Raw genomic sequence first — 12,044 nt, forward strand, 5'->3', positions numbered from 1 at the left:
AATATTTTTGTTCTCAAGTCGAAATTTTAAATTGAGAAAAATGTGCTGGTGTCTTTGTGTGTAAGAGATCTGACTGCTTTCAGTGGTTTCTTTCAAAAACTGCTGATTTTCTGGGCGCTGTTTAGGATTCTGGATTCTTGCGTGACAGCAAAAAAAGGGGTTGTGTGTCTAGGGAATGTAAAGAAATAATTTAACCTTCAGTGCTCTTTCTGAGAGCAATTTAACTTGCAGAAAACAAGCCCAGATTTGAATTGTGATTCTTCCCTTGCTGGTATGTCTTAGCAAAGCTCTGACCAGTAAGACAAAAAAAAAAAATGCTGGCATGACAGGCTTTAAATATTATTTTATTTCAGCTTCTTGAGCTATTTCAGTTCTCATGAATGTAATAATGAGAGAGATGCTAATTATTCCTTCATGAACTTATGGCTTTGGGGTGTCTCAGGGATCAGGTCAGGGCAGATGGAGAGGTTCTGTCACCACGCTGTGAGAGCCAGAGCACAGCTCAGGTACTCACAGCTCCCTCCTCCTTCCTGGTGACTCCACACAGGGGACACAGCCCAGGCACGGCGTTCTTGGTGCTGCACACATTTTTTAGTTCCTCCTGGAATTCAGAGTAGCTTTGGGAAAAAATGTACCTTTGTTTTATGATGATGGATTTGGTGACAGAGCACGAGGGGAAGGTGAGATGGAGACTTGCTGGTTCTTTTGATGCTCCAGAACTGACAGAGATGATTGAATGAGAAGAGGGAAGACTTATATTTAAGATAAGGATGAATAAGTCACAATTAATTAGCCAGAAGTTCTGCATAGATAATTGAAACACTGAGTCAAGCATCCACATGATCTACTCAAGGCTTGTCCACACTTCAAATGTGTTTCTGCTTGACCTAGTCCATGCTTAAGCTTTTTACATCAACAAATCTTTTTAGAAATGTCCAGAAAATTTAGGAATTCCCCCTTTCTGTGAACAGCCAATGGAATTTGAAGTCAGGCTTGCATTAACCCATTTTTGGAATTAACTAGCTGCTGTTTGCCCATGTTACCTGTCTAAACTCTTGCACCCGCAGAACCATTCCTGCCCTTCTGCTCTCAGGTTCCCTTTGCCCACTCCCAGTGCCTGCTGCTGACCTGGGACATTTAGGGCCCAGAAAGTTAAAAAAATATCACCCAGGTTGATAATTGCACAATCTCTGATGCTAACCTAGAGCTGGCTGGTTCTCTGCTGAAAACGTAAATATCCTATTTTTAATATGAGCCAACTGACTCTCTGTGAGATCCAGCCAGGGCTTGCAAATACTTTATGTAGCCAAAAGCCCTTATTGGACCTAGAAACTGTTGGGATAAAGGTTCTGCATCTCTGAAGAAAAAGTCCTGGGAGCTCCTGAAGCTCTTGGCAGCAGGATAAAGCTCTACAAGGACAGCACTAAACCTCCTGAAGTGCTACAGCATTCCCTCTGTCCCTGAAAAGGTGAGTGTGAGGGTCCTGAGTGCTTCAACTCCCCGAAAGCCATCTTCAGAGGCCGTGTGTACACATCTTCTCCTGGCACTGTCACATGAGCACAGATCCCATGACCTTGTGAAGTCCCACGGAGTCCCCAGCACTTTGCATTTCCAGCAGGATGGGAGCAATTACAGCAGCACCTGGAGCCAGATACCCTGGGAGTGGTTTATCCAGCTCCCGGGCTGCTGTCAGACAATCCTTTATTTCCACAGCCATGGGACTCATTTGGTTTTGATAAATCCACGTGCTGTCGGGAACACTGTTCCATGAATTTTAAGAATGTGCATATGCAGAAAGAAAAATACAACACTGGTTGTTTTTTTTAATTTGGAAAAGCAACTTGTTGATTTGGAGGGATAATTCACAGCCACTGGCATAAAGAATGTAAGAAAGTACAACTGGTTTGTGCAATGAAAGCAGTAATGAAATAACAGGCCAAAACCTGGCAAAAATTAATAGAACAGAACCGAGGTTGAAACATTGCAGCAGGTAAGTTTCATCAAAAAAAAACCCCTTAGAATATTAGGAAATATTATGGTAAAATATTAACAAACTTTATAATTAAACTATACTAAGATGGGATAAAATTGAACGTGTTTAAAATGTTACTGAATTAAACAGTGACATCCTTTCTCAGTTTTCACCCTCAGCTCTGGTTTTTAGCAGTTTTGGTATTTGAATTTCTGCTTTCCAGGCTGAAGACACTGTGCTCATTTGTATTTTGGAACAGTCAGTTTACTAAGGCAGCATTGTGGGCAGAAGGGAATTTTGCCTTCAACCAGACGAGCTACATAAGGGTTTTCACTCCATTATTTACCTTGTAAATTAGACTCCCGAGGGGAGAGGGGCTTTCAGACGTTTGAAATGCTGTATGCAAAAAGCCTGAACATTTGTCTCCCTTTTTTGTTTCTCCCCTTTAATATTAACCAGCCATTTTCACTGCTGGTTCTGTGCCTCAGGACAGCACAGCAACACTGGGGAGAGACAAAAGCGAGGGAGCGGCAGCTGGGTGTGTCAGCTGGAAGGGTAAAGGCTGATAGAGAAAATCATTTACTGTCATTAGCACACGGGAAGTGTTGCTCTTCACAAACAGGAGGGACGTGTCCTTGTCGTGGAGACGAGGAGGAATCTTCTCCCCATTTTCCCAAAGACACAGAGCTCCTGTGTGCTCTTCCTTTTCTTCTATTCCACTTTCTCACTGATATAAAGTTGTCTCCATCACCCGCTCTGGATCCAGAGCCGAATTAGACTTTTGCAGGAGTTGGTAGTTTGTTTCAGGAAAAAGAAATATGGAGTAAATTAGCGATTAATTTGATGGATTCTTGCCTGGGGGTTTCAGTATTGTTATGACTCAATCCTCTCAAAATCATGGGATTGGCTTAGTCATTCCTTTTATTATTTTTTTTTCCTAGATACAAACCTTGAAGCCTTTCCCACCCTGGTTATTTGGGACAGAGGTGGGACAGCTTCACTCTGGCATCATCTGGGCACACAGCCTTACCTGTCACCTGCCAGAGTGACAAATAAGGAGATTTGTGCATGTGCCCTTTTACAGATGAAAATTGGACATTAGGAGGAATTTTTTCACAGAAAGGGAGATTAAACGTTGGAACAGGCTGTCCAGGGAGGTGGTGGAATCACCATCCCTGGAGGCGTCCAAGGAATTCCTGGATGTGGCACTCAGTGCTTCGGGCTGGCTGACCAAGCAGGGATTTGCCACAGATTGGACTCAATGGTCTTTGAAGGCTTTTCCAACTTAATCAAGGAATCACAGAATTATTTGGGTTGGAAAGGATCTTTGGAGATCACCCAGCCCAACGACCTTGCCAAGGTAGGGACATCTGGAGCAGGCGACACAGGAACGTGGCCAGGTGGGGTCAGAATGTCTCCCTCAGAAAAGACCCCACACCCTCCTTGGGCAGCTATTCCAGAGCTCTGCCACCTTACACGGACAGAAATTCCTTTTCACGTTGAGCTGAAACTTCTCATGGTTTAGTTTATGGCCACTGCTGCTTGTCCTGTTGTTGAGCACCATGGAAAAAGGTCTGGCACCAGGCTGGCACAGGGTGCCCCTGGATCCCTGGCAGTGCTCAAGGCCAGGCCGGACAGGGCTTGGAGCAACCTGGGACAGTGAAGGTGTCTCTGATCGTGGCAGGGGATGGAAGTGGATGATCTTTAAGCTCCGTCCATGATTCTTTCAGCACCCACCCTGGCGATATTTTACATGTATTAACCACATTCCCTCTCAGCCTCCTCTTCCCTAGGCTAAACCCTCTCCTCTCTCCTCAGCCTCCCACAGGCGGATGCCCGCTGGGGTGTTCCAGGGAAGCCCTCGGGGCTCCTCGCCCGCCTCGCTCCCCTCAGGGAGGCGGAGCCGCCTCCCGCCCTTTTCCCTGGGCGCCCTCAGCTCCCGCCCCGTGCGCGCGCAGCGGGTGGGCGGGGACGGCGCATGCGCGGTGCGGTGCGCGCCCGCCCGCCCGGCCCGGCTGGTGCGTGCGAGGGAGAAGATGGCGGCGGCGGGGGCGGCGGCGTGAGGGGCCGGGACCGCCGAGCTCCCCGGGGACGCGGGGCGCCATGGCCCTGCACGGCGCGCAGGTACCGTCCGGGACCGCGGGCACCCTTGCGGCACCGCGCCCGGACCACGCCGAGCTCCCGGCGGCGGGCGGGCCCCGGGATGGGGGGGAGCGTGGTGGCCGGGAGTAGGCCCAGGGTGATTGTGCACGTTCATTGAATGTGCTGAGGGCGGTGGGGCGGCCTCGCTGCCCGCGGGAACGGCGGATCCGGCGCTCCCGGGGCGGAATTCCCATCCCGGAGGGGTCCGGAGCGCGGGGGGTCGGCCCCGCGCCGGTGTCGGTGTCACCACGTCGGGGCCCGGGGCGGGGGGTGCCGGTGCTGAGCCCCCGGCCGAGCGTGGCTCGGACAGAGCCCATCGCTCCGGCTGCTCTTTTGAATTTTTTTGGAGGGGGTGAGAGGCAGAAACGATTCTATAACGAGAAGGGAATAAGGAGATTTGTAAACTAATCCTCCCCCCTCCCCCCCGCACAAACACTCGCTAAACCCCGGCGCATCGGGGTGCAAAGGGCTGAGTGTTGCAAGATCGCCGTGCACGGGGATGCGTGTGCGGATTCCCTGGATCCCACTGGCTGAACCAGCCCCGGAGATTTGTGCACCGAGTGGAAAAAAAACTGCAGTCGTGGTGGTTTTTCGCTGGAAGTTTACAGCTCGCTTCCTGGGCTAATCCAGTGTGTGTGTGCTTAGAGCGAATGATTGAATGGGTTCGCTTCGCTGTTTCTTTCCCTTAAGGTTTTTCTCCCAAAGAGTTTGAAAGCAGAATGTCAGGAAACGCGTGTGGGGCTTTGGAGTGTTTTATTTGCAAGACTTAGAGCAGCTTTGTTGTTTAGCAAAGAATAAAGTTTAGAAAACTGTGGTAGCGTTAAAAGTAATTTTGTTAAGGATCCGTGTCTTCTGTCATAGAAAGCACGTTTCATACAATGTAAGTCATTTTGAACAGGGGGATGCTTTACTATAAGTTCTGTATATTTTGTCTTTTTTTTTTTCTCAATTAAGTTACACATCAAATGAGGACGTGCACTGATGGCACTAGTATTTCTATTTTCAGAAGTTTGTAATTGGTAAAAACTATACCGACATTTCTTGTGCAGTTTGATTTATTTATGTTTGAGAGAAAAACGTGAGTGCTTTTGTTAATGTGGGTGTTCTTAAGGCAGCTGCAGTGTCTGGAGTTTGTTTCAAATTTACAACTAATTTTAAAATTTTGTGTCCCTCAAGTTTTATTTCAAAGTGAAGGAAACTCACTCACTTCTCGATCTTTTTTTACTATCCCAGTGAATGATTTTTGGAATGCAGATGCATCAGAAGGATTCAGTGCCCAGCTCAAGAGTTGTTTCAATCCCTGCTTTCTCCCCCCTCAGCGTGCATGTGGTCAGTTTGACGAGTTTGGTGTTTAAAAAGCAGCTTTTTTCGTGATTTGGAGGAGTTAAGGATTTGTTTTGAACAGTACATAATTACATTGGCGGACTTTAAAACAAAAAAAAAAGTTAGGCTGATGATTTAGTTTATGGTGAAGTGCTCCATTGCTGAAATTAAAGCTGGGTTGTAAATTCATCTTCAGTAGCAATTTGAGCACAGAATATTTTAAATCATCTCCCTCTGTAGGTAAAGGTGGATTTTAGGTCTCCTGAGGTTGCTGCTGAAGTTGTAATATATTATTTGTATTAGATAGTTTGTATAGAATGTGGTACATATATTTTTTGGAAGCACATTTATAAAATACTGTTCAGCTAATGCTTTGTTCATGTTACTAAACACAACCTGTTTCTGGGTTTTTTTCAAATGTAACCAGTTTATTGAGATGCTGTCTGGGATCTATGTGAGCACATCTTCCAGAACAGTGCTGTGATGCTGAATTAAGGTAACAATGTTTTGGAGCCTTTGGGATGAAATCCTGAAGATAAGCTCAGGGATGCAGTTTTACATGTGTAAGGTGTTTCCTTTTTGTTTTAGGATGATAGTAGAAAAATAAGAAAGTTTTGATAAAAGTTGCCTGTTCTGAGTAGAAGATAAATAAGATTATTGAGTTATTATGTCCATGTCATGATGCAGAAGTAGACAGAAGTGTGTTCTCCTTCCATATCTCTAATTTGGGTGTACCATCATTGAGGCATTTTTTGTCACACAGGGGAAAAACATCTTCAAGAAAATCCTGCTGCTCCTCCAGCTGAAACGCAGAGTCAGATTTCTGCCATGGACGGATTCATGGAATAGTGGGCAGAAATATTTCATCAGTCAGTTTGCACATTGTGACAAATGACTCCTGAAACCCCATCATATCGAATATTTCCATTGATTTTGGGTGCCAGCTCAGCGAGCACAGAAGTGTTTGGTAGCACAGTTCAGCTCTTGCTGGTGTTTGTACCTCTGTTCCATGGCACCATTTCACAACCACCTCATGAGAGGTTTAAGTGTTGTGTGGGTCTGTTGGGTGTGTGCTGACTCTATTCACAATCTGTCCCTTTTTTAAGGTGAGCTACAAGTGAACCTGCTGTATTGCTCCATGACACTAAAGATGTTAAGCTGATCTAGTTAAAACCACTTGTCATCAAGGGCATCTAAAAATCTCTTTAAAAAAAAAAAAGACAGCTTAAAAACTATTTCCCTGTTTGGAAAGACTAAAACTCTGTAGGAACTGTATAAACAGTTGGTTTAGCCACTTTTTCTATTGTTTTTCATAGAAAGAATTAATACAGAGGCATCATTTGTAAATCCTTTGAAAACAAGTTAAGCAGAAGAAAGGATACCATAGCAGAATGAATCATTTATGCTTGTTTTGTTCTTCCACCATTACTGTGGTGTCAGATGAACTCGGTGCCATTTCAAACCTACCACGTTGGCCCCAAACCCAGCTGAAGTGAAAACCAGGCAGGTTTGAGCTGAGAAAGAAAAAAAAGCTGAACAAGCTCCTAAGCTGCTCATCCTCACCCAGCTTGTGTCTAGCCTGGCAACCAGAAGAACTGGAACTCGAACATGGCATGCAACCTGACTCCCTGCAACACTGCATTGCAAACTGCCTCTTTTATGGCCAGCTTGGAGGGCTGCTCCCTGGCAGGGTGTAGCTTGATGTTTCCTTAAGCCAGGACTCTTTCTAGAAGACAAAAAAAAAAGAAAAAAAAGGCAGCAGCCTGCAGGCATTTGTACTGTGCTGCCTTTGCAGTGTCTTGCCTGATGTTTGTGGTGATTAGGAAATCGATGTCTCGAAAATAATGTCCAAAAAATGGTTGTTATGCAGCTGGATGAGTTTCTTGTGCACATGTGTGTAACGTTGGAGTGTCTTCATGGGCAGAAAGAAACGTCTGGGGATGGGGCAGTTGGATTCTGTCAGGTTTGTGAAATCCACTGAAGATACACAAAATAAAAGGTGATGTGGGAAAGGGCTGCTGGGGAGTGGCATTGGAGGGAGGTGTGTGAGTGCCCCATCTTGCTGCTGCTGCTGCTCAGTTGCTGTCCTGTGTTTAAAGGGCTGAAGAAGCTGGATTTGTCTCTCCCCACTCGTTTTTCATTGCTCAGAAGGGTCTGGGCTCATCTTTTGCCCGTGGAGTGAGCAGTTATTCCAGGCTCCCGTGATCTTGGGAATTCAGGCTGCAGCTGGAGCTGGGAGTTTCGGTAGCCAGAAGGGATCATTTGCCTTTCTAAAATGTGAATTGAATGGTGAATCCACACTGAGTAAAGTGGGTGAATGTGGGTTGGTTGACTTAAAAAAAGGAAGTCTGGGAAAACTGACATAGAACTTAAATTTGGAACTATATAGCAGCATGCAAATAGGCTAAAACCCACAGGTTTTGTGAATCACTGCTATTTATTCTGTGCATTCTAGACTATAGCACTGATCTGGAGACTTCTTAGAATGGATCCAGCCATTTACCTATTAATAAATCCAGTTTCTGTGGGCAGTTGCTCAGACATACTGGTCCTTGCATTTCATGTAGCTGTTAAAATACTTGTAAAGTTAAGTGGGGTTTTGTTTGTAGGTAAACTGAGCAGTCTCATTTCTGTTTAGTGATCGACACACAGCATGCTGTGCTGTACAAAACTGCCAAATCTGTTAGAATAGAAGTTGCTGGCCTTGGGCCATTGGATTATAGTCATTTGTCACTCTAATGCCATTTCAGCAATGTAGATGTTCATTTCCAAAGAATTAAACATGCTGGAACTGCGGTTTTTCTTTTTGATGGAAGTGTTTTATGTGTGATCATTAAACATACAACTGGGGATTAGGGAACAAAGGGTTGTGCTTCGTGGTGAAAAAGTGTGTGTGTGTACATGTGTGTGTTTGTATATTCAGACATTCCACAATAGAATAGTCTGATACTTTAAAATTGGGGTTCTGAACCCTATTTTTGTTTGATGAAATTGTGCCATAGGTATTTAAGACTGTGTTTCAAGTATTTCCAATAATGGGGCTGTGTTGGTTATTTTTAAAACACTTTGAAGGATTCTGTTTTGTTAGTGCTCATGTTCATATATTCATTAATGCTTTAATAGAGTAAAACTTTGATGTACATTAGTCTTTTCATTTTGTAGTTCATTTCATTCTAATACCTAATTTATTCCAGATATTCCTGATATTTTAAATACGTGTAAGAACTTTTCCTCCTTGTTTGACAGCATACGATTTATTGATCTTCAGTGTGTGCTACAAGGTCTGTTTTTCTTCACCTGTATTTAGGCAGGAGGAAGATTAAATCACAGTAGCCCTAACAAAGTGTTTGTGTAAGGCTTCTTTGAATCATACACCTTGTGGAAAAACATCTGTTCTTCAAATCAAGAAAGGCTTGTTGAGATTCTGTGCTAGCCACCAATGTCAGTGCTGTAGGAGAGAAATGTGCAGGAGCACTTTGGGGAATCTGCTGCTGGTAGCATTGTGTGTGAATTCATACCATGGATGGAAGCTTTAAGAGAAGCACTGTGTGTTATTTGCATTGGAATTATAGTAGGAAAAAAAGAGATACAGATGAGCTGCCATCGAGGGTAATGTTAACACAAACTGGAAAACCACTTAAGGGATCTGAAATTATTTTACTTTGTTAAAAAAGTAAATACCCCAAGTGAGGCTCAGCTTTGAGGTGGAAGAGAAAAATGCACGATCTGTAAGAAGCTGTAAAGAAGAGCATGTCTCTAAAGGTTGTGTGAAAAGATGCATTTCAAAAAAACATGCAGGAAAGTAGGTTTTCTTCAAAGAAATCTGTGTATGAAAGACTTCTTATTTTGTTTGAACTCCTCTGAGCAGACCAGCAGAAATAGCTGAGTTATTCCCCCAGTGCACTGGGCATGTTTTTTCATACATTTAGAGCCTGCTGTAGTGATTCACAGATCTCCTGCCTCATTTTCCCCCATGAATGTTGCAGGCTGGCAATGGATTTGCCACTGTAACTCAAAATACAGAAGTCCTGTATCATTCATACAGAGAAGTGGAGGCTTCTGCTCTGAAAATGTTTTGTCTTGCTGGAGTGGGGTGTCTTTGTAGGTACTGTAGCAACCTGTTACAATAGGTAAAATACTGATAATCCCTTGAATTCTTGGTGCAAGCTTTAGGCTGGATGGAGAGGGAAGTGGAAAAAGTTCAGTTAATTTTTTTAGTGATAGAGGCAGGCAGTTAGATTAGTTGTATTCATGTTATGGACCATGTTACTTACAGAGGGTATTCAGTTCAAAATGAGACTGGCACATAGTGTGAGATGGCCTTGTCATTTTAAATATGAGTAGATAGGGTAAAAAGGAGAGGGAAGTCAAGCAGAAAGGAAAAGAGTCATTGTCAGCACAGGTAACAGCTGAATTGCAAAAAGAATCAAGTTCTCTTGACTTCCAGTGTACTTAGTCCATCCATTAAATCTTATGGGTTCTAAGAATAGCTAGCTGACCAAAGAAAGGAAGAAATAGCACTCTGGTGTCCTTACAGCATGGAAAACCTCACTTGCTGTTCTGCTGCTGCCTTTGGGATACAAAACCAAAGCCACAACTGTTTGAAAATGTCTGTGCAGCACTGTGTTTAATTGATACAAAGTTGAAAAAAAGGCAAAGACAACTTCTTGAGGCAATTTCCACTTGCTTAGGCAGTACTCACTTTCTTCTCAGTTAAGGGCTGTGACCATAGACCATTGCCCCTAACAAGAGGCTTAGGCTTCCACATTTCATCACACATGGTGAGACCTCCCTAACAGAACTGGGAACAACAACAATTGAAAAAGAATTTATGCAGTTGGTGTGCCTTCAGAGCAAGCAGGCAAGAATGAAATCTATAAAATTGTCATCCTGGCCTTGCAAGCAACAGAAAATGTAAGTGCAGCAGAGTCAGAAGTGTGAAAGAGGAGCAGTCAGCTTTCAGAGCAGAAGAAATGAAGCTGTTGGATTTGTTCCTGTCAACAGGCTCATGGGCTCAGTCTCTTGAACTTCACTGTGGTCCAGACATAGTGCTGAGGTGTGGTGGCCAGTGAGGGAGGTGTGGTGGCCAGTGAGGAGGTGTGGTGGCCAGTGAGGTGTGGTGTCCAGTGAGGAGGTGTGGTGTCAGTGAGTTGTGGTGTTCAGTGAGTTGTGGTGGCCAGTGAGGTGTGGTGGCCAGTGAGGTGTGGTGTCCAGTGAGTTGTGGTGTCCAGTGAGGAGGTGTGGTGTCAGTGAGTTGTGGTGTCAGTGAGTTGTGGTGGCCAGTGAGGTGTGGTGGTCACTCTTGTTGCTGAGTGCAGGTGGCAGATGCTGCCATGGTGTTCCAGGTGTTTCCAGAGCTGAGTTTCCTCAGTGGGAGAGGATAGAGGCAGTGGATGTGTATTACACTTGGCACTAATGATTGTCACATTTAGGCTGATAGATTTTCTGATTTGATGTGCTCACATCCTTGGAATAGAGATGTCCCCAAGCTCTGATCAGTGTTGAGCCTGCAGTGGTGTGGGAGGGCAGCTGTGCTCCTTTTTCCCCTTGGCTTTGTGCTGCTGGCAGTGGTGGGTACCAGGGGGTCCCTCCTGCAGCAGTGCTCCAGTGGGGCTGAGCTGTGCAGCCTCTGTGCTTTCATGGAAGTGTGACTTTATAATTGGTCTGAATTCCTCATGGTTTTTTATAGTTAGGAAAGAGATAAGCTAAGAGCTAAGGTGTTTCTTAGCCATTTGGTATGCAAACCAATTTTGTGTGTGCTCTAAATTTATTTATTTTGTGACAGCTTGAAGTAAGAAACACTTAGAGTTAGTGAACAACTGCTTATTGGCAGGTCTGAGTGTCCAGCACATCCAGTGTGTTTACTGAGTAGCCAGCAGGATTTGATAATGGCAGACATCACTAATGTGAAACTTAAATCAGTTTATATGTTCTAGTTCAGTTTGTGTTTTCTGCCTTATTTGCAAAATAACCATTTTGAAGAATTGTGTGAGTAATTCATTGCTTTACCAAATGTCATTATGATTTGCAAGATCTCTTAATTAGATTTGGGACCAAAGGAGGCAATGAGCAGACCCATGAGATGCATGTTCTTCCAAAAACTGCCTGAATTGGTGTTGTTTGAAAGAGGAAAGTCTCACAGGTTCAGAGTGTGCAGAAGTGTGAGGGTTCAGGGTGTGGTTTCATCATCCTTGTCTGCACTGTGGGCCTGATGACAATTGGGTGGCACTTCTGTGGGGTCTCCAAAGCCATGGATGGATGAGGGACAGGAGAGCAGGAGGTGCTGGAGCTGTGGGTGAGAGCAGGGACCCTGCAGACAGAGCTGCTCCTGCCTCTGTCGCTGCTCTGAGGCGGCTGAAGGCCAGAGCAGAGCTGCCTGTGCTGCTGCTGCTGTCGATATTCCTGTTCTGAGCCTGTTCTGAGCCCTCTGGATGAGCAGCCAAGGAAGTGGTGACTCAACTGCTGCCTGCAAGGAGGGTACCCAGGGAGCTGTGAGTGTGCTCTGCTCTCTGAGCATTGGGGCTTTATCAGTTTGTCAGGATATTCTGGTTTAATTCCTTCTTTACCTTCAGAAAGCGAAAGAATTTCAGTGTCTTTGAGACTAAAT

The 12,044-nt window shown here is 44.8% G+C and overlaps 1 protein-coding gene across 1 annotated transcript in view; it reads left to right on the plus strand.

Moving 5' to 3' along the window:
* The first annotated feature begins 3,976 nt into the window (after positions 1-3,976).
* The window catches only part of USP10 (ubiquitin specific peptidase 10), a 47,650-nt gene continuing 39,582 nt past the window's right edge, over positions 3,977-12,044 (plus strand). Inside the window, exon 1 of the mRNA XM_036390337.2 lies at positions 3,977-4,096. Within this exon, the coding sequence (XP_036246230.1) occupies positions 4,076-4,096 (21 nt within the window). The 5' untranslated portion in view covers positions 3,977-4,075. The remainder of the gene's footprint in view (positions 4,097-12,044) is intronic.

The sequence above is a fragment of the Molothrus ater genome, chromosome 12 (assembly GCF_012460135.2).
Source record: "Molothrus ater isolate BHLD 08-10-18 breed brown headed cowbird chromosome 12, BPBGC_Mater_1.1, whole genome shotgun sequence".
NCBI classification, from domain to species: domain Eukaryota; kingdom Metazoa; phylum Chordata; class Aves; order Passeriformes; family Icteridae; genus Molothrus; species Molothrus ater.